Below are 24256 nucleotides of genomic sequence, written 5' to 3' on the forward strand. Positions count from 1 at the left end.
TGAAATGTAGTGAATAATCCATAATAATAGCGATGTCTAAATACCATCCCAGAACTTGTGTCATAAGTGCACGAACTACTACAATAATACAAATAAAGGTCTAAATGAAAATAAAATTGTCTCAAAGAAATACACAACTATGATAAAGTGAAAGGGGACTTCATAACTGCGAACGCCATGCATCTATACCTCAAGTCTCTTGCGAATATCTGAATCTGAGCAAATCTACTATACGCGGCTAGGACCAACTGTGGTATCTGCACAAGAAGTGCAGAGTCTAGTATGAGTACAACCGACCCCATGTAGCCAGTTAAGTGTCGAACCTAACCTCGACGAAGTACTGACAAGGCTAAGGCAGGTCACTTACATTAACATGTGCGCAATAACAATAATAACAAAAACAATAGAAATAAAACAGGTATCTCTTTTCAACAATTGAACCAACTCGGCAGTCATAACTAATTATTATTTCAACCAGGTTCCGTTGCGGTATGCAACCTGATCCCACAATATATTCATATTTAATTTTTTTGCGGCATGCAACCCGATCCTCCAATATATTCATTTCAATTAATTCTGTTACAGCGTGCAACACGTTCCTCCAATATATTCATTTCAATCAATTCTGTTACGACGTGCAACTCGTTCCTCCAATATATTCATTTCAATCAATTATGTTGCAGTGTGCAACCCGTTTCTCCAATATATTCATTTCAATCAAATCTGTTGAGCGGGTTGCCTCCAATATATTTATTTCAATCAGTTTTTTTTGCGGCATGCAACCCGTTCCTCCAATATATTCAATTCAATCAATTCTGTTGCGGCGTGCAACCCGCTCCTTCAATATATTCATTTCAATCTATTCTTATAAAAGAAATTACTCCAATAAATGCAATAATTAATATGAAATTATAAGACAACAAGCATATAATAATTATGATTTATTAGAAATAAGTGGTGACAAATAGCAATTAATTGCGGAAATTAAGGATGTAATAGGCAATTTAATAATTAGTATGTTAAATGTCAAGTAGAAATTAAGTCACATAAATCAAAAAAGCATGTAGCAATTATAGCATGGATTCAAGGTATAATATTGAACAAGGAATATGAGAAAAATAATAAATACAATAATTAATTCATGATTTAAAACAATTAATGATCTTCAAATAATTATACAAACAATTAATTTGACGATGTATAGACACTCGTCACCTCGCCTATATGTCGTTCACATGAATTTCACATAACAAATAATTCAAGGGTTCTATTCCCTCAAGTCAAGGTTAACCATGACATTTACCTCGCTTCGCAACCAATTTCAAGATTCCAATAAACCTTTACCTTGCGAATTCAGGTCTGAAAGCTTCAAATCTAGTCACAAACAATTCAATATACTCAACACGAATCGTAGGAATTAATTCCATATGAATTTATTAATTTTCCGAATAAAAATTTGAAATTCATGTTAAAATTCGACCGTGGGACCCACGTATCGAATCCCTAAAAACAAACTCACAAAATATGAACACCCGTTCCGATACGAGTTCAACCATACAAAAATTATCGAATTCCGACATCGAGTTAACCTTCAATTCTTCATTTTACATTTTTGAAAGATTTTGTAAAAATCTCGCTTTTCTTCCATAAATTTACGGATTCATGATGTAAATGAGTATTGAATCATGAAATATAATCAATATAGGATAAGGAAGCACTTACTCCAATGTTTTCCCGTAAAAATCTCCCAATAATCGCCTAAACCGAGCTCCCCAAACTCAAAAATGAGTAATAATGGCTAAACTATCCGTTTTATGGGGGGTTTGTGTCCGGTGCACCACAGGTGGCGTGGGGCGCTACCTGTGGCACCATTTCTAGTACCTCATATTGTCCCAGCACCAGGGATAGCGCCCCACGCTACCCTGGACGCTGACGACGACGGGAAATATTTCCTAACACGGAATTGGAAATAACTCTCTCATACGATGTCCAAGTTCGACGATTCATTTTGCTATGGTTCCGAAATTTCGATACGGATCTAATGATTTAATCGAAACTGAATTTCGAGCTCATTTGCTTAATGTGATACCACTTATTCTTGAAGAAACGACGTCGAAACATTCTAGAATATCCAAATTGAACTTTGTTAACCATCTGAAATCCACCCGAGGCCCTCGGGACCTCAACCAAATATTCCAACAAGTCTTGTAACATAATACGGACTTACGGGTCTCAAATCATGTCAAATAAAGTCGAAATTATAATTCACTCCTCGTTTCGGACTTATGAGTTTCAAACTTTTCACATTACAAAACTCGTGCCAAAACGTATTAAATGAATCCGGAATGATTTCAAATTTTGCACACAAGTCATAAATGACATAATGGAGTTATTCCAACTCTCGGGATCTCAGCCCGAGTCTGATATCGATAATTTCAAATCCGCGGTCAAACTTTGGAAATCTTTAGCCTTTAGATTTCTAGTTTCCGTTAAATAGCGATAATTTGAGCTAGGGACTTCCGAATCCAATTTCGGGGATACGCCCAAGTCCCAAATTACTATACGGATCTACCGGAACTGTCAAAACATGGATCAGAGTCTGTTTGCTCTAAAGGTTGACCAAAGTCAACTCAGTTGAGTTTTAAAGCTCTATTTTATATTTTTATCCATTTTTCACATAAAAATTTTCCGAAAAATTATACGGATTGTACGCGCAAGTCGAGGAATGATAAATAGTGATTTTTGAGGTCTTAGAACACATAAATGAATGTTTAAATTAAAGATGACATTTTGGGTCATCACAGTGGTAGAGTTAAGGGGGAGGAGGAGTGTGTCTATTTCCGACAACCAGTTTGGGTTTATGCCGGAGCGTTCGACTACAGAAGCTATCCACCTTGTTAGGAGATTGATGGAGCAATATAGGGAAAGAAAGAAGGACTTGCATATGGTGTTCATCGACTTAGAAAAGGCGTATGATTAAGTTTCGAGGGAGGTTTTGTGGAGATGTTTGGAGGCTAGCTAGAGGTGTACGTGTTGCCTACGTTAGGTTGATTAAGGACATGTATGATGGAGTAAAGACCCCGAGTAAGAACAGTGGGTGGGGACTTGGACCATTTTCCGGTTATGATGGGGTTGCATCAGGGGTCAGCACTCAGCCCTTTTTTGTTTGCTCTGGTGATGGACGTACTGTCGCGCCACATCCAAGGGGAGGTGACGTGGTGCATGCTATTTGCAGATGATATTGTACTGATTGACTAGACGCGAGATGGTGTGAACGCGCAATTAGAGGTATGGAAGCAGACCATGGAATCTAAAGGTTTCAAGTTAAGCAGGACTAAGACGGAATACTTGGAGTGTAAGTCCAGTGGCGAGACTCAAGGAGGGGAAGGGGAGGTGAGGGTGGACTCACAGGTCATCCCTAGGAGAGGGAGTTTTAAGTACCTTGGGTCAATTATTCAGGGGGGTGGGGAGATTGATGGAGATGTCACACATTGTATTGGGGCGGGATAGATGAAATGAAAACTCGCTTCCGGTGTTTTGTGTGACAAGAAGGTGCCACCGAAACTTAAGGGTAAGTTCTATAGAGTGGTGGCCAGACCAACGATGTTGTATGGGGCTGAGTGTTGGCCAGTCAAGATCGCTCATGTCTAGAAGATGAAGGTAGCAGATATGAGGATGTTGAGATGGATGTGCGTGCAAACCAGGTTAGATAGGATCAGAAATTAGGTTATTCACGACAAGGTGGGTGTGGCCCCTATTGAGGACAAGATACGGGAAGCGCGGCTTAGGTAGTTTGGTCATGTGAGGAGGAGGAGCACAGACGCACCGGTGAGGAGGTGTGAGAGGTTGACATTGGAGGGCCTATGGAGAGGTAGAGGTAGGCCAAAGAAGAGGTGGGGAGAAGTGATTAAGCAAGACATGGCACACCTTCAGTTGACCGATGACATGACCTTTGATAGGAAGATAAGGAGGTTCGAGGATTAGGATAGTAGAGTGAGTAGTCTAGAGTATTCATAACAGTAGTATTGGCACGCAGTCTCGCTTTCTGTTGGTAGTAGGTTTTTATGACTAACCATTGTTTTCTTTCATTGTTGATCACCTTAGTGTCTTGTTGTTTTTATTCTGCTTTTATATGGCTTTTTAGTACTGTCATTTCTTGTCTATATTTTCATTAATGTGGTGCTTATACTTTCCTGAGCTGAGGGTCTATTGAAAACAGCATATCTATCCTCACAAGGTAGGGATAAGGTCTACGTACACACTACCCTCCCCTGACCCCACAGTGTGGGATATTACTGGGTATGTTGTTGTTGTTGTTGTTGTTATCTCATGCATAGTCTTCACTATACAAAATAGACTGTCACTATATAAAAAATATACTAAATAGATTGTCACTATACAATTTATATACAATAGACTGTCACTATACATAATATATACAAAATAAACTGTTACTATACAAAATGAATTGTCATTGTACAATTAAGAGCATGAATGATCCAAACTTTTAATAGTGTTAAAGCCAAATATTGGACAAGAGGCATTTTTAAACCAACGCGAATAGATTAGAGGCAGTTTTGGCCCTTTGTCGTACTTAGTATCGCAAGTATTTGGATAAGATTGCAAGTACAAGGAGAAAAGCTTAACCTCTGATAGCTAATCAATAGCTAATCAAACAGAAGCACAAGTTTCTCCCACTTATAGGTATGAAGCGTACTAGAAATCTACCCTGATCTACAGTGTTGAATCTCTAGTATAAACTATGAGTTTATCTGGATCCAATAGTTTTAGTTCAGACATTGTATATATATTAGAAAATTTACTAGATATAAGTACAAACAATGAAATCAGTAAATCGAATATTGAACCCAGTAACCCAATAGAGCACACAAAAACTCATTCATGAACATATCTGCAGTTCTGCACTAGGTGCTTATGTACGCAGCATGAATACGTTGCACTGTGTACGAAATCTATCCAAACAACTTTTCATCTCAACTCGGATAAGCTAAGTATCTGGGTATATGCTGCTAGTCTATTTTTGCAGATTAATATATTAGACTTAATGTAGAAATTAAGCTGCATACTGATGTAGGTATATTTAATTTAGCTATCCAAAAACAAATTCAACCAAACAATGACAAACTTCCCCTTTTAGTGTTGACTATCACCTTATAAAATGATATACAGCTATAAAAGTTCTTACTCGTAAACTTTTAACTTTTTCCGGAGTAACATTTATGGCTAAACGACTATCAAAATAACCTTTTCAACTTCAACTCCAAATACACTTTAACCAAATATTGTATAACAATATAATTCTTGAACGATCTAATGAACTTCAAACTCTTTTTAGATCTAATGAACTTCCAAAGACGACAGCAAAAAGGTGCAAAACCAAACTCCCGACCATCTTTCGACTTGGGGAACACACGGCAAAAATTATACAAGTACCTGAGGGACCTAAGACGGATCAATTTTGACAAGTTGTAACAAACGTGCCTGTGTTTCCTTTCGTAAATGATATTGGGAAGAATAAGCAGCTTATTCCCCATCATCAACAAACAATGAAACAATTATCTGGTCACTGCAATAGTAATCTTTCCAACCTCATAGTTGAAATCCGTTGCCAAAATAGAGGCGGAAGAGCAATATAAACAGATTTCAACTTATTCACCTCTTCCCAATTTTACTTGCAATCCCGCAAACAAGCTACAGTATTATTGTTCTTGACAAAAATGAGCTGTGTCCCTTCAATACTATAACCTGATTCTCCACCCACATCCAAGAAAACTGACAGGAGAACATCTGCGGAACCAGTCGAGCATGATGCTCCATCTAAACCACCATGTTGAGCCTCGACCCCAGCTTTCGACTGGAAAAATTATAAAACAAAAGCAGGCATCAATGTATATGGAAACACATAATTAAACAGGAACAAACTCGTCAAAATGTCAAAAAGTAACTCTGGGCCAGTAGAAGCAGGAAAAGAGTGAACTACTCTCTTTTTTTTATAACAGAGAAATACCCGAAAGTACGTCGTGGTTTGAAACTTGGTGGATAATGGGGTACCCTATACCCTTCTCTACTTAAATACCAGGCTTTTCGTACGCAACAACACTCGAACCCATGACGTAGAAAAGAGGTAAAATATTTAGACAGACATGGTTCCAGGAACTATATTCCAAGCCAAGTGCAAACCATTAAAATCTTTCTCAAGTTTATATTGGCTACTTTAATACACAGCATTGGAAGGAAATTTCATGATAGAACTATTCATCAAGATTGACAAGACCATTGCATATACTGCAGCAATGGATAGTTTTTGTCACCTAAACCGTTTTAGTCCTTGCAGCCTCGCACTTATTTTGGTCACAAGACACTAAAGAAAAGTTGGTAAACTTTGGTTGGGAAGTGCTAACCTGTTGGTTTCTGGATACCCTATTTAAGGGGGTTTGTTCCTTCACCAATCTGAAAGCCAGCCTCATGCAGACGGTCGTGAATCAGCTCGCCTTACCAGGAGCGAGTCTGTTGTTTCCTCATGCCTTCTTAGCCATTTGAGCATCTCAAAATCAAATCAGTTTCACATATGATCATTCTGATTCATTCATTCTTTTATAACTACTCAGCTCAATAAAACCTCTGATCCACAATTACATCCCAAATGTTCTTTTATACAAATTGCCAGAATTGGGCATATGGAACTTTGGTTCCTCATATCCAGTAAAGAACTTGTTAAAGCCCAAATTTTCGGTTCGGAGGATTTCCGCAGCACCCAAATTGTTTCCACTCTGAACCCCATTCCGTCCATCCCAGTGGCCATTTGACATGACAGAGTTCCTGGTCTGGGGAGGACTCAGTTGTGAAAATGGAGGTTGATTGTTGGACAGAGTTTGCTCCAGAACCCTGGAAGAAATTCCATCAAATGACGATTGATTGCTGGGCATAGTTTTCTCCACAACCCTGGGAGAAATTCCATCAAATGGGAATTGATTGCTGGCCAGAGTTTGCTCCACAACCCTGGAAGAAATTCCATATGCATCACTGTATGGAGAAAAATTGTCCCCCATATCAGCAAACCTCTGGTTCTGTTGCGGAGTTAGAGATCTTTGCATCAGTAATTGAAGCCTTCTCTCATTTTCTAAAGTGCTTAACTGTGGAGAAAAACCTGAAGACATGTCCAAGCTTGAGAGATCAAGGCCATTAGGAATCCTCCCTTTACCAACTGCCAGAATTGCAGGATCCATAAACTCAATGTCCCCATTACTCACATTTCCAACTGGGGGAGCCTGATACTGATTGTGCAACGAGGAGGTATCAAGGAAGTGACTCCCTGCAAAATGTAATGATTGACATAAATCATCAAAATCTACATACATTATGTCAACAAAGTAGAAAAAACAAAGGCCTTTGTAATAACAGACCACGGAGAGAGTCAAAATTCTGTTCCATTCTCTCATAATGAGAAGTAAAACCCGGGGGTGGTGCTCTGTTTGGTGCTGAAAATCCTGGAGGCGCTGACATCTGAGGTCTGGACACTGTTATGAAAATTCACCAGAAAAAAATTAAACCAGAGGCAGTCAGACTTCTTCTTTTCTCTTCCTTTTTCTTCAACAACTACACTTAGAATGAAAAATGCAGTTAAGGGAGAAGGAACCACAAAGACGAGCCAGGAACTGACCTGATAGCTTGTTAGAAGAGAGATGAGAAAAGCAGTTGCCAGAACCAACGGATTCCTCATTATTAGCTACAGAGAAACCATTACGAGAACCCATATTCTCAAGCTGATAACTTCTGCTATTAGAAAAATCATGAGCATGAGCATAATGATTAAAATTTTGCTCCATGTAACTTAGAGATGGTTGAAAATCAGCTGATGGACTGGCAGGTTCTTCTTCTCTTGCAAAAGAGAACCTCGACTGGTTACTGGTTAATTTTCTTGAGCTTGACACTCTAAGAGACCCTTGTTGGTTATCAGCTTCTCCCAACAACTTAACAAGATTCTGAGGGGAAGTTAATGACGCATTCCAAGGATCAAAATCCAGAGACAAAATATTAGATATTATACTGCTCTCTCCATTATCAACATTAGTACTATAGATCTCGCTAGGAGCTTCACCTTCAAACCTTTCCACGTGCATCCTCTTACCCTCATTAGGCAACGGATAATAACTTCCATTGATAGTTCGCAGATCAGCCACATAGTTTGATACATTGCTCAGGTATCCATTAGTCGATGATTCGATAGTAGAAGGCTGAGATACTGAATCAGTTCTCCTGTCTAACTGCATATTGGCCCTCTTGACAGGTCCGCCACCATTAGTCAGCTGAGGAGAATAACCACTAGGCTGAGCTGGAGTGTGTAAAGAGAGGGAAAGATTTGGCGAATAGACTTTCTCGATAATTACTTCGGGATCCCTATGTCTCTGCTCATTAAAGGATAGCAAATCATCCTCCATTTCAGGAGTACCAACTTGTATAACTTTACTATGTGCATCCAATCTCAAATCAGACTTTTCTTTTGAGATACAAATCTCATCCGCAGAGACCGCAGATTCCCCAGTCATTTCAGATGGCAAGGACTCCCTACATTGCTCAATGCAGCTGCGTTGTGATTTTTTATGTCTATCAATGCTCAACGACGACATATCAGAGGATATATTCTGCATCTTAATATCTGTGGTATCATTAGACTCTTTTGCAAAACCAGGTCCATTAGACATTACAGAAATATCAAAGGCATTTGTGGCACTGTTTGGCATCATATGTTTATGTTTGTCCTTTAATGACGGAACACTATGTAGCTGAGTGTTTATAGATGACGAAGTAGGAGGTACCAGAAGAGAGGGGTTCTCAGAAGTATAGGTTCGAGGATCTGCTCCTGCGTACTGCTTAACAGGTTCTAAAGTCTCTATTTTCCCTTTCTCTTGAGTAGTTCCATTTTCTAAAGTATGAACTACTTTTCCTGCATAAGCAGGCAGTAATGAAACCTTACTTGTGCTTCCAACAGCTGAAGAAAACGCTGCTGGATTACATGTCTCCGGCTTCTTATTAAGAGGCCCATCCGGCTGCTGATTATTTGATGCACGTGTTCCCCTAGTAAACAAGATAAAATATTAGCAGATAGCACCACATACAAATGACAATAAAAGTAGATCTGCTTACTGCATACCATAAAGCTCCAGCAGGAAGAGCAGCGGATCTACCGGAGCTACTATTTGGTGGTGAGCCTCTAACACTGGGTACTGAATTCTGCATGGTAGATGACACTATAAATTTCACACTTGCAACTGAAACATTGGCATAATGCTGAAATAATTTCTAGCAGTGGTTAGTTTGTTCAAACTTCAAATATAAGCATATATGAAAGCAAATCACAATCATCCAATATAACCACAAAAAAATAGAAATGTCTGGACTTTAAGAGCACAATGTCCAGCCTTCTCAGCCAATTGACTCCTCCCCCCTGCAACCCCACAATAGAAAACTCTCTTTTTCCCTTCCTAAAACCGAGGAAGGGAAGAAGAAGCATAAGAAGTGAATAAGGTAAGCAAATGGAACGAGAAAAACTTACAGTAGCAGCATTTTTACTAATAGGTTTCCCTGAAGCAGCAGAGCTGTGACTGTAGTACTCCTCTGCTGGGGGTGGTAACGCACTCCCTGATCGCTGTTGCGTACTATTAATGGCCCCAGCAATTTGTTGAACTCTACTCCTTCAATATAACTATGCACGTTAATTAGCTATCCAGTGAACATTTGCATGAATAGTACAGAGACACGGAGGAAAATAACTTCAGTCTTCTGATACTGGCACAGCTTTAAGTTATATATATTAAAGACCTACTGAAATACAAATGTTTCGAATAGTTTATTCTGCACAGACTTATAGCCCGTTTGGCCAAGCTGCAAAAATCAGCTTATTTTGAGAAGTGTTTTTTCTCAAAAATACTTTTCTCAAAAGTACTTTTGGTGAGAAGCAGTTTGTGTTTGGCTAATTAATTTGAAAAGCATTTCTGAGCAGTAATTAGGGCCAAGCTTTAAAAAACGGCTTCTAAGTGTATTTTTCTCAAAAGTGCTTTTCAAAAAAGTGCTTTCGGAGAGAACTACTTTTTTCTGCTTCTCCAAAACTACTTCTGCTTCTCCTCAAAAGTACTTTTTTTCCTTTCAAAAGCTTGGCTAAACACCTTAATTTTAGAAAAAAAGCACTTTTGACCAAAAAAACAAAAGTGCTTTTGCCTCAAAAGAAGCTTGGCCAAACAAGCTATTAAGCTGGACGTCTCCTCCGAAAAGCCTGGAAATGAACCTACTAATTGATGTTCTATTATGTTATATACTACTTGGCAGCTATTCCATTATTCATAAACTGCAGTTAGAAGAGCCACAAGCATAATCAACTGAATAATCCCAATACCTTGTGTAAGCAGATATGACTTCGTCTTTAGTAAAGCTATCCTCTTGTGACCCAATCTCGTGCAAGTATAAACAATCAGGATTGGTACAGGGCTGAACCAAGAGACAACTAATCCTCGATTACATTATGGTATTCAATGATAGAAGGATCAAATGCAATTCCTAGTCAGTGATTTATTCCAAATGATAATCCAAACTCGTACCATATTTCTCAACCAAGCATGACAGTATTTTGTGGTTCCAAAGCAAGCTCTGCAAACAAAGAATTTAAAATGTTTAATGCAAAATCAGAATTAACGGTAGCTGCGTACATGAACCAATCATCGCACTTACCTTAGAGGTCTACCATCTAAAACAAACCCATGTACAGACTGAATACACAGAATTGCTTCCTCCTCCTTTGAATAGGTAATATATCTGTACAGAACATTTCAACACTTGTTAACTGGGTTTTTTTCGGGAAAAGGACTTGGTAACTGATTTTCTTTTCATTGAAAGACTAAATATGAATTGAGGATTTCGACCGGCAAACGTAAAATATGATGAAAGCACAACAAAGGGATCAGGGGGCTTCATGATTGTAGAAAGAGCAGGAGATGGATTGATGTGTCACTGGGTCAAAAATTCAACAATGGCAACTAAGTGAAATTTTGGTTTAATGTTCCGCGGACACACTACTCTTAAATGCATGTTCCTGCAGCTTCCAGTATTTTCAACAATAAGAATTTTCGGAGGCAGAAGAGTTATAAAGAATCAACACAAGCAACGCGTCATGTCAAATTTGTCTTTCACAAAGGCAGCAAAATTTATTTTTTATAGAAGTTAACATTTATTGATGGGATGGAGCATACAAGGTGTAGGCCAAAGTAGAGAAACTTAATTAGAAAAAGTGATTCTCTACAAGGAGCATATAGAAAACAGTGAAGACTGAGAAACAAGGAAGAGGCTCAAACAACAGGTTGTCATCAAACCAAATGACTGTTCACAATGATCCTTTTTCCTTCAAAGCACCAGGGAAAGGAAAAAATAAAACACAGGGTATAGAGGCTTGGTAAATCTTCGGAGGCCTTGACCTTGTACCATTGTTTCACATCTTATTTTTGCAGCAATATACAGGAACTTGCACTGACATATGTCAAAAGATACAAAGGCCTAGATAATATTTGATAACTCGGACAACTCTGTGAGACAGACAAAATTTTGAGACCTATTACAATCGTCAATTTTCAAGCAGCCAGGTAACTCATATCAGTAACGAAACTTACACACTACAAGTATTATTTGCAAATTGTTGAATAGCACCAGCAGCTGTACGAGACATAGACACCTTCAGAACCTTCCCATACTTCGAAAAATACTCTTTCCGCTGTAGAAGCTTCTTATGAGCAAAAAAACAATAAAGTGAGGAAAAACAGGGAGATTTAATGGGAGATAGTTAAGTGCTTTTTTTTTCTTTTCTATACTTGAGAGGTGTTGATGATTTCATAACAAACGGTACATACATCTTCATCAGCTAGACTGAGAGGCAACCCCATAACATAAACAAGATTTCTTTGAACGACTCGCACATTGCTGAGTTGCTTCCTAGAATCTGCTGTTTTACTTTTTCCCTTGCGAGACGACAACCTTTTTTCAGCGCTCATCTCAGCCATTACCCTGTGGTCAACACCAAAGATTATCAATAACGCAGAAAATATAAATTTTTATGCTCTATGATAGAGATTGTCTTAAAAATGCAAAATAGTTCATGTCATTACTTATCACATTTTGTGGCCATGCCAACAATCTTTTCCTTGTTATAAAGAGTGCGACATGCTGGACACCGCCCATCTGTATTATCCTTCTCAGCCATATCCATAATGTGATGCCAGCACCAGACACATATCTGCAGAAATATATGTATCAAATGTTAAAACCTACATCTACTAATAAATTTGCCATTGGAGTAAAGGTCACATGTGAAAGAAAATCCTCAATCCCAAGTAAGTTGGGGTTGGCCATATGAATCCTCACTGACCATGTCGCCTATTTAAGCTCATTTCAAATTAACATAATATAACAAATCTCAAACCAATATAGTAACAGAAGAAGAATAAATAAAAAGAACAAGAAGTTTTCTATATTTCATACTGGCATATAAATCATTGATATGACTAAAAGACTCATAGAAAACATAGAACATAAATTAGACGTACTAGCATGACAAACATATTCCCAACTAACTGGCATTGACCTCTGTTAATAGTTTGGGTCAATCATGCACTTAATATTACAACTTGGCCTATATTTTTTATTTTTCTCCTGAATTATGTGCTTATTTAATCTTATCTTCTTACCAATCCTCTAAGAATATCCACTCTATTTAATAGGACAATCTTTTATACTCCCCCGTTCATTTTTACTTTTTCATAATGGACTTTGCACTCCCCTTAAGAAATAATAAATGAAGTACATATTTTATCATAATACCCATAATAATAATGATGTGCATGGCGGTTTTGGTTTTGGGGATAGAAACGAAGGAGGAGTTTCACTTTTGGATTTTGCAAAACCTTTTTCAAAAGGAGGAGCACTTGGTCACCTTTCATAGTACGGTGGCAAAGACTCAAATCGATTACCTACTCCTTAGGAAGCTCTTGGTAATGGATCTAGAGATTAAAGGGAAAAGAAAAAAGAGGGATTTGTATGACCAACTGAAGATTAATTGGGGGGCTTGACTAATGATAAAATTTAGGAGTTGAGGAAAAAGTTGATGGTTATTGGGGCTTGGAATATTAGTGGAGACGCAGATAGTATACGGACCAGCGTTGTGAAAAGCGCTCGCTTCGCGCTTTAATTGCGAAGTGAAGCGGCCACTGTGTCGCTTCTATAGGGTGAAGCGTAACAGGTAAGTTGAAGCGCCCTCTACTGCCTAAAAGCGAGAAGCGTTACTGAAGCAAGAAGCGACTAAAGCGCTCGCTTCTGTCTTTTAAGTGACTACCAACGGTACTTAAGTGAAAAAATAAAAAAGTTGTCTTTTTTCACAACATCAGTGAGCAGCAGAGCAAGCAGCGACTACAGTTTCAAATTTCAACACTCTTCAAGTTCAAGTCCAGGTATAATTTCTTCCTCCTCCTTTTCGTTTCAATGTTTCAGTGCTTAAAATAGCAGCAAAATGCTGCCAAAACTTTTTTTTACTTCAATTCTTCTTTTTCTCATTCTCTTCTTCTTCTTCTTCTTTTTATTTTCGTTTCAATCCTCAAAATTGTAGCGAAATGCTGCCAAAATTAATTTTTTTTCTTCAACTTTTGTTCTTACTGCCTTTTTTTTTGTTCTTCAGCTGTTCTTTTAATGGCACCAAAAGAAGATAAGAAAGACCCGGCTGGGGCTTATTCTGAAAAAGCTAGCGAGACCAACAAGATGGCAATTAGATGTCTTTTTTGTAACAAGATTTCTAATGGGGGAATTTATCGTCAAAAAATTTCATCTCAGCGGTGGTGATCCAAACGTCGCATCTTGTCCTAAAGTTCCGTCGCATGTGAAGGAAGAAATGAAAGCATACCTTCATAAAAAAAAGTGTTAAAGACTCAAATGCATCATGAACAAGTGCATAATCTTGATGATGACGATGAAGAACTAGAAGAAGGTGATGATGGTGTGTCGCTTCCATTAAAATCACAAAAGCAAAGAAGGATACAAACAATATCTTCAAGTTGTGGATCTACTGGTAAGACTAAAGTCCTATGGATTGTTATTTCTCGCAAAGACCATGAGATATGACAGGGAAAAGTGGTAATCGTCAAATTGATGCCAAAGAGATTTTGTGGGATCGTGCAGTTGCAATGTTTGTGTGGTGGATGTACGATGCAGGTCTTCCTTTTAATTGTGTTAATTATACTGACATGTTTTTGCTTTTATTGAGGTCGTAGGCCAATATAGTCCAGGAATGAAGCCTCCAACTTATCATGAAGTTAGAGGTCTATATCTAAAAAAAGAGGTGGAAGAGACTAACAAATCGTGGAGGAGCACAAAGTAGAATGGAACAAGATTGGTTGTTCTATTATGATGGATAAGTGAACGACAAGAAATGGATAAATGATCATCAATATCTTGGTGAATTCTACTGAGGGAAGCTTGTTTCTCGAGTCCGCTGATGCAAGCAACTCTTCTACTGATTCTTTGAAAATGTACTCCTTGTTCAAGAGTACGATAGACTCTATTGGAGCAGAAAATGTTGCTCAAGTTGTCACGGACAACACCAGTGAAAATGTTAAAGCTGATGATTTGATGTATGCAGCGTACCAGCACACTTATTGGACTCCATGTGCAGCACCACTTATTGGACTCCATGTGCACCACATTGCACTAATTTTATCTTCGGTGACATTTTCAAGGAAAGACCCTTCATTACAGTCTTTAATCAGGCAATTAGGGTGCATTCTTATCTTGTTCAAAGGCCTTTGTTATTGAATATGATGAAGAGATTCACTAAACAAAAAAACTTGGTGAAACCTGCAAAGACGAGATTTGCTACCGCTTTCTTGAGTTCGAATAGGATGTATGAGCAAAAAAGCAATTTGAAGAAGTTGTTTGTTTGTTTCAGAAGAGTACACTAACAGTGCCTATGGAACGGAAGCTCGAGGGAGAGAATCTGCAGATATTATGCTTTTGCATTCTGGAATAATGAGGTTCATGCATTGAAGATTGGTGGTCCTTTAGTTAAAGTGCTTCATTTGGTGGATGGGAAGCAAAGATCACCAATGGGCTACCTTTATGAAGCAATGGATAGAGGCTATTGGAGACTTGTTTAGTGATCAAAAAAAATATATAAGAGTCTTTGAGATCATAGATAAAAGGTGGACAGATCAGCTTCATCTACCTTTGCAAGCAGCTGGACTTGTTTTGAGCCCGGAACTGTTTTATGACAATGAAGAGAGGATTATATGAGATGCAGAATTGTGGAGTGGATACATTGAATGTATTGAGAAGTTGATACCTGAAGAATCCGAGCAAGATAAAATAACAGAGCAATTTAATACTTATAGGAATGTTGAGCAACTTTTTGAAAAAAACATGGCAATTAGACAAAGAAAGACAAAGTACCGGGTGAGCGGGTGCTTTTATGTTGCTTTATAGTCAATAAGTTATTTCTTTATAAATATTATGTTTTGAATATTAGTTCTACTTCTACAGTTAAATGGTGGAAGCAATATGGCCATCCTACTCCAAAATTACAAAAGTTTGTCATCAAAGTTCTAAGTCTAACCTGTAGCTCATCCAGGTGTGAAAGGAAATGAAGCGTGTTTGAGCATGTAAGAACTAAGAAGAAAGATTTAGTATTTTGAGATAATTAAATTATATCTCAACTGTCCTAATCATACTAATTACTTATTATTTGCATATTCATACCAAAAAGAGGAATAAACTAACCTTAAAGCGCCTCAATGATCTAGTCTTCATAAAGTACAAAGAACATAGAGGCGTCGTTACAACTCTCGCAATATAATTGATCCAATTAGTTTGGGCAACATCGACAATGCTAATGAATGGCTAACTGGAGTCCCGGAAGATCATGCAGATTAAGAAGTATTTGAGGAAACTTCTAATTTCACTTGGGGTAATGTTGCGGAGGCAAGTGGAATTGGGGAGAGAATTTATGGTTTGAGAGGGAGTACTTCAACTTCAAGCTCACCGAGGAAGGGAAAAAAAGCAACTGCAATTCCTTTATCCCTAGTTGAAGAAGAAGAAGAAGAAAAAGAAGACTAGCAATATAATAATAATAGTGGAATACAAGAATTTGACAATCTTGTATAAAAATAGGATGCTCATTTTGTGCTTTCATTGATGCTACTCTTTAGTTTTTACATTGAAGTATTAAACATTTGCTTACAGTTACATGTATTGTTTATGCAATATTTATTTTAGTATTTTTTTAAATTCCGCTTCACTTCAAAAAAAACGAGCGCTTCGCTTCTCGCTTCACGCTTTAAGCGAAAAGGGGCTTGTCGCTTTTCCTCATTTCACGCTCTTCACAACACGGATGTGGACTAGGACAGCTAACTGTGTAAGGGAAGCAGCTAGAGAGGTGATAGGGGTCTCGAAGGGTAACTTTAGTGAACATAGAGGAGACGGGTGGTGAAATGGAGAGGTCGGGAAAGTGGAAGCGAAGAAGGTTGCTCTTAGTGGAGAGCAAAAATGAGGAGAAAAAAGGGACGAATAGGGAGAGGTATAAGACTACGAAGAATGAAGCACGGATAGCGGTTACGGTTTTAATACAATCTCAAAAAGGTGGTCTTGACAAATTTTATAACAAACATCAAAAGCTAAATCAAAAAAATATAGAAGAGTGTTCTTTAAATAAACGAATCCTTATCCAGTTGAGTTAGATGATAATGAAATCAAAGAAAAGATTTCACTTACGAATAAAGAGGTTTTAGTTTGCAAGTTGGCATTTGTCAAGGAAACTGAGAATAAAAAAAATTGAACTTGAAGAACCTATGATTCAAATGTGTATCTGAAGTAAAGTTTTTTAAATCTTCAACTTCCACTCTCAAATCTTCAAACTTTCACAACCTTAATCCTTCAAACAACTACAACTATCCAAACACAATTTGATCAATTGCAAATCATGATTCTTTATCAAAATTTTCAATTAACTTTTTCCCTGTCGAAACAGGCCCTTAAGCAATTCATGAATTCAGCCACCCAAATTCTCCACCCAGAGATAAGACAAAATTTGGAGTTGTAAATAAAGCAAATTCATGCATATGTATAAGGATATATCATGACAGGCAGCTTAGGTATACATAACTGTGTATCAATATTACATGCTCAACCACATTATACATACTAGTTAAGGTTTGAGGTTCAAGAATCTTAAGTTGAAGAGCAAGTTCAAAAGAAACAACATGGTTTTGAACTGCTCATGCAGACCCCTTCCAGATATCAAAAACCTAACCCCTCAAATGCTTTAAACCCAAGCTATATTCAGCTGAGCAATTATCATCTTATTGATGACCTACTTTTGAAGAATACATTCAAAAAGGATAGATTCCAGCGTAAGAACTTTCTAAACAAATAGAAGCGGAAGACAGCATCTACTAACCTCGTATCCGCACTTGCAAGGCTTCAACTGCTGATCTGTCAAATCCATCTCCTCAGCACATAGAGGACATGTCTTATCTCCCTGCTCGCTCATTGTTTCCTTGAATAGAATACAAATGCCATAATTAACTCCAAAAAGAAATATATTCCAACCACACAATCAATACACCCGAAAATATACTGCTGGTTACAAGATGCTTATAACTAGTTCCCAAGCCTCAAAATCATTCATTCAACAAACAGTGTCTATAGAGACGTGCAACTTCCAATTAACGATTTCAACTCCACCTTATGAGAAACTCAAGTAGAAAGCCTCCTACATTAATTACAGAGTAACAGAATCCGTAAAAAAAAAAATCTACAATCATCAACCAGAAAAAAATAACAAACAACTACATAGAGATCTTATATGTGTCCGTCCTAAATTGTTTGCCACTATCACTATTTGGATTGTCAAGCATCATCTTACACTACCACTTTTTCAAAAGTTTCTAGGTTTTCTCAATTATAAAAAATTGTGCTTAAATTAAATTTTTTAAAATATGCACATTTACTTTCAAAATAAAAATTAAGAAATCCATGTCAAATTCACACCGAAATTCAAAGTCAAACTCGTCAACTCAAAGGCTCAATCCATTTGTTCCATTAATCAAACACATCGATCCAATACAACGATATACACTCTGATAACACAGCGAGCTAGTAAAAAAGAACAAGATTTATCTAAAATCTCCCAAAAATATCAAATAAAACAAAACAAAAAGAAGTTTATCTATCAGACTCAAATCAAAACCTCCTAAAGCACAAATTTATAAATAAAATCATCCAATCAGTTCAAAACACAATACATACAAAGCAAACAGTGCTAAATCTGAACAAAAATCAGAAGGAAAAAAAGAGACGATTAATAAAATTAAAGACCTAAAAAGTTAGGGTTTAAGGATTGGACTCACAAGTGATGAGTAGATCGAAGAAGAGGAAATCGTAGAGAGGATGAGACTCGAAGAAGGTAGAGAGAAAAAGACAGAGAGAACCAACCACACAGAGGCTTGTCAAGAGAGAGAGAAAATGCGAGAGATCGGCTTTTGTGTGATTGGATGTTTTCTTATGCTGCTGATTGCCGGTTCCGGTTCGGTCTGCACATCGAATTTAGTTACGGGTTTCGGGTCGGATACCGAATGAATACCAGTTCGGATTGTGATATCCGAATTCGTCATGCTCCTCCCTCCCATCCCACGTCGTTGCTTGCATTTGTTCGTGGAATATTTTGAAAGCGAAGAAGAGTTCTCCTAAGTCCTAAAGGCGTTTTTGCTATTACTTTTTCGTTAAATTTTGCAAAAAAGAACTGTCAAAAATAATTTTTTAATCTGGTAATTCAATTGCATTTTTTCAGAATAAATTTCTCACAACTCTTCAACCTAGGCTATTTTTTCGCTTTCTATATTCACACATCTCTTTCTCTTTAAACAACCGGACCTCCGGTGGACCAGGTAAGACCCCTGGCCCCCACCCCACCCTTGTCTTCTTTTCCTCTCTTTCTCTCTCCTGCTTTCTCCTTCTTCGAGTTACTTCCCTTTCCCCCTCCCTTTCTTTCTTGTTTTCTTGTCCCCTTTTTGCTCCCCATATCTCTCCCCCCCCCCCTTTATTTCCCTTTCCCTTTTCTTCTTCTCCCTTCTTTCTCTCCCCTATACCTCGTCTCTTCCACCTCGTCCCCCTATTTTCTGGCGCACTGACCTAGCCTAGCGGCGGCGGCAGAGACTATTTTTCAGCGAGCCTCGGACGAAACGGGCGGGAACTTTCAAAACATAGCTGATGTGGACAACACCTTTCTCAACACTCGTTGTGACTTCAGGTTCTATTGATCTTGCTTAAAATTTGCTATTTGTTAATATTGGACTCGTGTGAGTTGGTACCTCCCGTTTTCCATTTTTTCTTTGTTGTGTTAGTTAAATTGTTGTCAACTTAGTTCGTATTAGTTTATTCACCGTATTAGTGTGCATGTAGTTGCAACTTGTCTTCTTCTGGTTTGGTCTGTTATATTGTGCGTGATAGTAATTTCCCTTACTCTGTCGTAGGTATAGTGGTTGTGGTCTGGGATGGTCGAGTGAGGTCATGTCCTCGGGGGGAACGGAGGGTGGGGCGGGAGGTAAGGCAGGGGTTAGGGAGTGGGGCGGGAGGCAAGGGAGGTAAAGGGAACAAGGGTGTCTGTAGGTTGAGAATTGGGTCATGGAATGTAGGTACATTGACGGGTAAGTCTATAGAGTTGGCGAAGATCCTCCAGAAGAGGAGGGTCAATATAACGTGTGTCCAAGAGACTAGGTGGGTAGGGTCGAGGGCGAAGGACGCGGACGGGTATAAACTTTGGTACTCAGGAGTCCAGAAAGGTAAGAATGGAGTGGCCATCTTGGTGGATAGGGAACTCAGTCTGTGGTCGAGGTTAGACGAGTGAATGATAGATTGATGATTATTAAGTTGGTGGTTGGAGAGTGCACCCTAAATGTCGTTAGCGCCTATGCGTCGCATATGGGCCTAGATGAGGAGGTTAAACGACGCTTCTGGGAGGGGTTAGATGAGATTGTGCATCAAGTTCAGCCTACTGAGAAGTTATTCATAAGAGGGGATTTCAATGGCCATATTGGGTCGACTGCAGGTGGTTATGGCGAGGTGCATGGAGGCTTCGGTTTTGGGGAGAGGAACGGAGGAGGTACATCGTTGTTGGACTTCGCTAAGGCTTTTGGGTTGGTGATTGTGAACTCTATCTTTCCAAAGAGGGGGAGGCATTTGGTTACTTTTCAAAATGCGGTGGCGAAGACTCGGATTGACTATCTTCTCATCGTGATAGGTGATAGAGGAATGTGCAAGGATTATAAGGTGATTTCGGGTGAGATACTCACGACGCAACATAGGCTCTTAGTGATGGACGTTGGTATAATGTTAAAGAGGAGGAAAAGGTCTACTCGAAAAAGTACGAGAATCAGGTGGGGAGACTTAACTAAGGATAAAGCCCAAGTATTTGAAGGGCGGTTGTCGGCTATAGGAACTTGGAGGAGCAGCGGTGACACGAGCACTATGTGGTCAACGACAGCAGACTGTATTAGGGAGGTTGCGAGAGAGGTGTTAGGAGTCTCGACGGGCGTCTCTGGTGGGCACAAAGGAGACTGGTGGTGGAATGAAGTGGTTCAAGGTAAAGTGAAAGCTAAGAAGGTGGCGTACCTGAAGTTAGTGGGGAGCATAGATGAGGAGGAGAGGCGAGCATGCATGGAGAGGTATAAAACAGCTAGTAAGGAGGCTAAGCTGGCGGTCACAGAGGCTAAAACTATTGCATATGGTCGTATGTACGAGGAACTAGGAGAAAAAGACGGGGAGAAGAAGTTATTCTTGCTGGCCAAGTTGAGAGAGAGGAAGGCTCGAGATTTGGACCAAGTGAGATGCATCAAGGACGAAGATGGTAGAGTATTAATGGAAGACTCCCATATTAAGAGGAGATGGCAGACTTACTTTCATAAACTTCTAAATGAAGAAGGGGATCACGATATTGTGCTAGGCGAATTGGAGCATTCCGAGTGTCACCGTGACTTTGGGTACTGCAGGCATATCGAGGTTGATAAGGTCGTGGGAGCTATGCGTAAGATGAATAGGGGCAGAGCGACCGGGCCAGACGAGATTCCGGTGGAATTTTGGAAGTGTGTGGAGAGAGCAAGTTTGGAGTGGTTGACTAGGTTATTTAATGTTATTTTTAAGGCGAAGAGGATGTCAGATTAGTGGAGGTGGAGTACGGTGGTCCCATTATATAAGAACAAAGGTGATATCTCGAGTTGTAACAATTATATGAGTATCAAATTACTGAGTCATACCATGAAAGTATGGGAGAGGGTGGTTGAAGTGAGGGTAAGGATGACAGTGTCTGTATCCGACAACCAGTTCGGGTTCATGTTGGGTCGTTCGACTACAGAAGGTATACACCTTGTTAGGAGGTTGGTGAAACTGTACAGAGAGAGGAAGAAGGATCTGCACATAGTCTTTATTGACCTAGAGAAAGCATATGACAAGATTACTAGAGAAGTTCTCTGGAGATGCCTGGAGGCAAAAGGTATATCGGTTCCCTACATTATGGAGATTAAGGACATGTATGATGGGGCTAAGACTCGGGTTAGGACAGTAGGAGGCGACTTTGAGCAGTTTTCGGTTGTAATGGGGTTACACCAGGGTTCTGCGCTCAGTCCGTTCTTATTCTCCCTCGTGATCGACGCGTTAACATACCATATTCAAGGGGAGGTGCCAAGATACATGCTATTTGCCGATGACATAGTTCTGATTGATGAGTCGCGAGCCGGTGTTAACTAGAGGCTAGAGGTTTGGAGACAGGCTCTTGAGTCTAAGGGTTTCAAGTTGAGCAGGATGAAGACGGAATACCTTGAGTGTAAATTCAGCGCTAAGCCAGGGGAAGTGGGCGTGGATGTGAGGCTTGAATCACAGGTCATCCCGAGTAGAGGCAGTTTCAAGTACCTTGGTTCGGTTATCCAGGGGGAGGGGAGATCGATGAGGATGTCACACATCGTATTGGGGTAGGATGGATGAAGTGGAGGTTAGCATCCGGAGTCCTGTGTGACAAAAAAGTGCCACCAATACTCAAAGGTAAGTTCTATAAAGCGGTAGTTAGACCGGCAATGTTGTATGGGACTGAGTATTGGCCCGTTAAGAACTCACATATCCAGAAGATAAAAGTAGCAGAAATGAGGATGTTGAGGTGGATGTGAGGGGCACACTAGGATATATAAGATTAGGAATGATGTTATTCGGGAGAAGGTGCACGTGGCTCTCATTGATGACAAGATGCGGGAAGCGAGGCTTAGATGGTACAGACATGTTCAAAGGAGAAGCCCAGATGCTCCAGTACGGAGGTGTGAACGGCTGGTTGTGGAGGACACGAGAAGAGGTAGAGGGCGGCCTAAGAAGTATTGGGGAGAGGTGATCAGACAAGATATGGCGAGGCTCCAGATTTTCGAGAACATGACACTTGATAGGAAGATGTGGAGGTCGAGTATTAGAGTTGTAGGTTAGGATGTAGTTGAGTCTTGACTTACTTCGTACCATTGTGGGACTGACCACGTAGGGTTTTTGTCTAGGGTAGCTAGTGACAATGTTGTGTTTTACTATTTCGCTTTTCAGTGCATGTCCTATTTACTAGCTATCGTTTTTGCTTTGCATCTTTCTTCTGCATTTCATGGTGATCCTATTTTTTCTATGATTGTTGTGGTGATACTAATGTTATCTCCTCTTGTCGTTTTGTCTTTTTATTTTCTGGAGCCAATGGTCTTTCGAAAATAGCCTCTCTACTCCTTTAGGGTAGGGGTAAGGTCTGCGTATACACTACCCTCTCCAGACCCCATTAATGGGATTCTACTGGGTTGTTGTTGTTGTCTTCAACCTAGGACGAGTAAGATTTTACATGTTTACTTCATTGAACGAGATCTAGCACTAATATGCAGTGGCGGAGCCACCTTATAGGAAGGGGTATCAAATGACACCCCTTCGCGGAAATAATATAATGCGCAGGTAGGTAAAAAAATAAATTATATGTATATATACTATATATTGACTCCCCTTAATTTCCTGGTATATTTACTTTTATATATTTTGACACCCCTTAACTAAAATTCTGGCTTCGCCACTGCTAATATGACGTATTATAAAATATCATAATACGTATTACATAAATTCAGCAAAACCTTAAAAAGTCACAAGTAAATTTTAGATTCAAAAATTGGAAAAATGCTCGTGCGAGTACCATGGATTAAGTCCCACAAAGACTTGTTGTGCAAAGGAGTATAGATATGTGTCGTTTAAGTTTTTACTATTTAAATTATTTTGATCAAGCAATTGCGTTTCAAAAACTTCATTCCAGTAATATAAGAAAAACTTGAATGACAATTACTATAGTCTAGAATTTTTAAAAATATCATGCAGAAAAAAAAATGTTTTTTCTGATAATAGCTTTTTATTCAAGTCAATTAATTATGTAACTTTTAACATTAGTTGTATCGGAAATAATATTGTCTTTCTTTTTCAGTCAAGGCCTCGTGAGTCTAATTGGTAATTTGAATTTAATTCATATTATATAATGGAGCAAATGAATGTTTCAATCTGATATAGATTGGGTGAATTAGAACTTGATTCAAAACTGTTTTAGGAAAGGATAGATATAATTATAACCTCTATATTGAAGAACTTGTCATATAAAAAAAGACTTTGATGGAAGATTCACTTATATCTATCAATATCTATATGCTATATTAAAAGCACGAATCCCCTTAGCGAAATATCGTCCGTCTTTTTTATTCTTTAAAAATATAATTCACAATAGTTAAAATTGTGATTTGATAAGTTTTTCCTAAAATTTAGGAGTTCAAAAGTAACTAAAATATTGATTATTATATCTTTCTTTATTTAAACTATATAGAAAGTCCTAAAATTTAGCTCTTTAGAAATTGGAATCGATTAAGATTTTAACTTACCAAAGTTCTTTCTTTAATTAAACACGTCCATGTTAATTTGTTAATATTAGGGCCTTAGAGATATTTTATTTATTAAATTCTTTTTATTTGAATTAGTAGGAAATCAACAAATAAATAAAACTAGTTAAAAACTAGGGGAAGGAACAAAGGGAACATGAACTTACCATGAAGTAAGAAAAGACGAGAACGATTGTAACGACCCGACATGTTGTTTTGACTATTTTAGTCCAGTTCCCCTATTTATTACC

At 38.6% G+C, this 24256-nt stretch overlaps 1 protein-coding gene across 4 annotated transcripts; it reads right to left on the minus strand.

The window, feature by feature from the left end:
• Window positions 1-5242: 5242 nt before the first annotated feature.
• Window positions 5243-18775, minus strand: LOC107765290 (uncharacterized). 4 transcript variants are annotated; one of them, XM_075234071.1, is made up of 14 exons: window positions 18447-18775; window positions 17495-17593; window positions 12168-12295; window positions 11913-12066; window positions 11676-11785; window positions 10744-10827; window positions 10614-10662; window positions 10412-10503; window positions 9575-9707; window positions 9173-9252; window positions 7682-9096; window positions 7425-7538; window positions 6423-7333; window positions 5243-5875 (listed from the first exon to the last, which is right to left on the minus strand). In XM_075234071.1, the coding sequence occupies exons 2-13, from the start codon at window positions 17585-17587 to the stop codon at window positions 6654-6656; spliced, it is 3132 nt and encodes a 1043-aa protein (XP_075090172.1). In that variant the 5' UTR covers window positions 17588-17593; window positions 18447-18775; the 3' UTR covers window positions 5243-5875; window positions 6423-6653. The 4 variants fall into 4 exon arrangements, with proteins under 4 accessions (XP_075090172.1, XP_075090170.1, XP_075090171.1 ...); XM_075234069.1 differs by having other exon boundaries at window positions 9575-9713; XM_075234070.1 differs by having other exon boundaries at window positions 11676-11788; window positions 18447-18588.
• Window positions 18776-24256: the final 5481 nt, after the last annotated feature.

This window comes from Nicotiana tabacum, chromosome 17 (genome assembly GCF_000715075.1).
Source record: "Nicotiana tabacum cultivar K326 chromosome 17, ASM71507v2, whole genome shotgun sequence".
Lineage (NCBI taxonomy): Eukaryota > Viridiplantae > Streptophyta > Magnoliopsida > Solanales > Solanaceae > Nicotiana > Nicotiana tabacum.

Bases quoted from the DNA above. Each gene is read 5' to 3' on its own strand.
- LOC107765290 (XM_075234068.1), bottom strand. From the start codon at position 17,587: ATGAGCGAGCAGGGAGATAAGACATGTCCTCTATGTGCTGAGGAGATG. The intron at 10,663-10,743 runs GTAAGTGCGATG...CTTTGTTTGCAG, and splicing joins TTAGATGGTAGACCTCTAAG to AGCTTGCTTTGGAACCACAA. The intron at 7,334-7,424 runs GTCTGTTATTAC...TACATTTTGCAG, and splicing joins GAATTTTGACTCTCTCCGTG to GGAGTCACTTCCTTGATACC.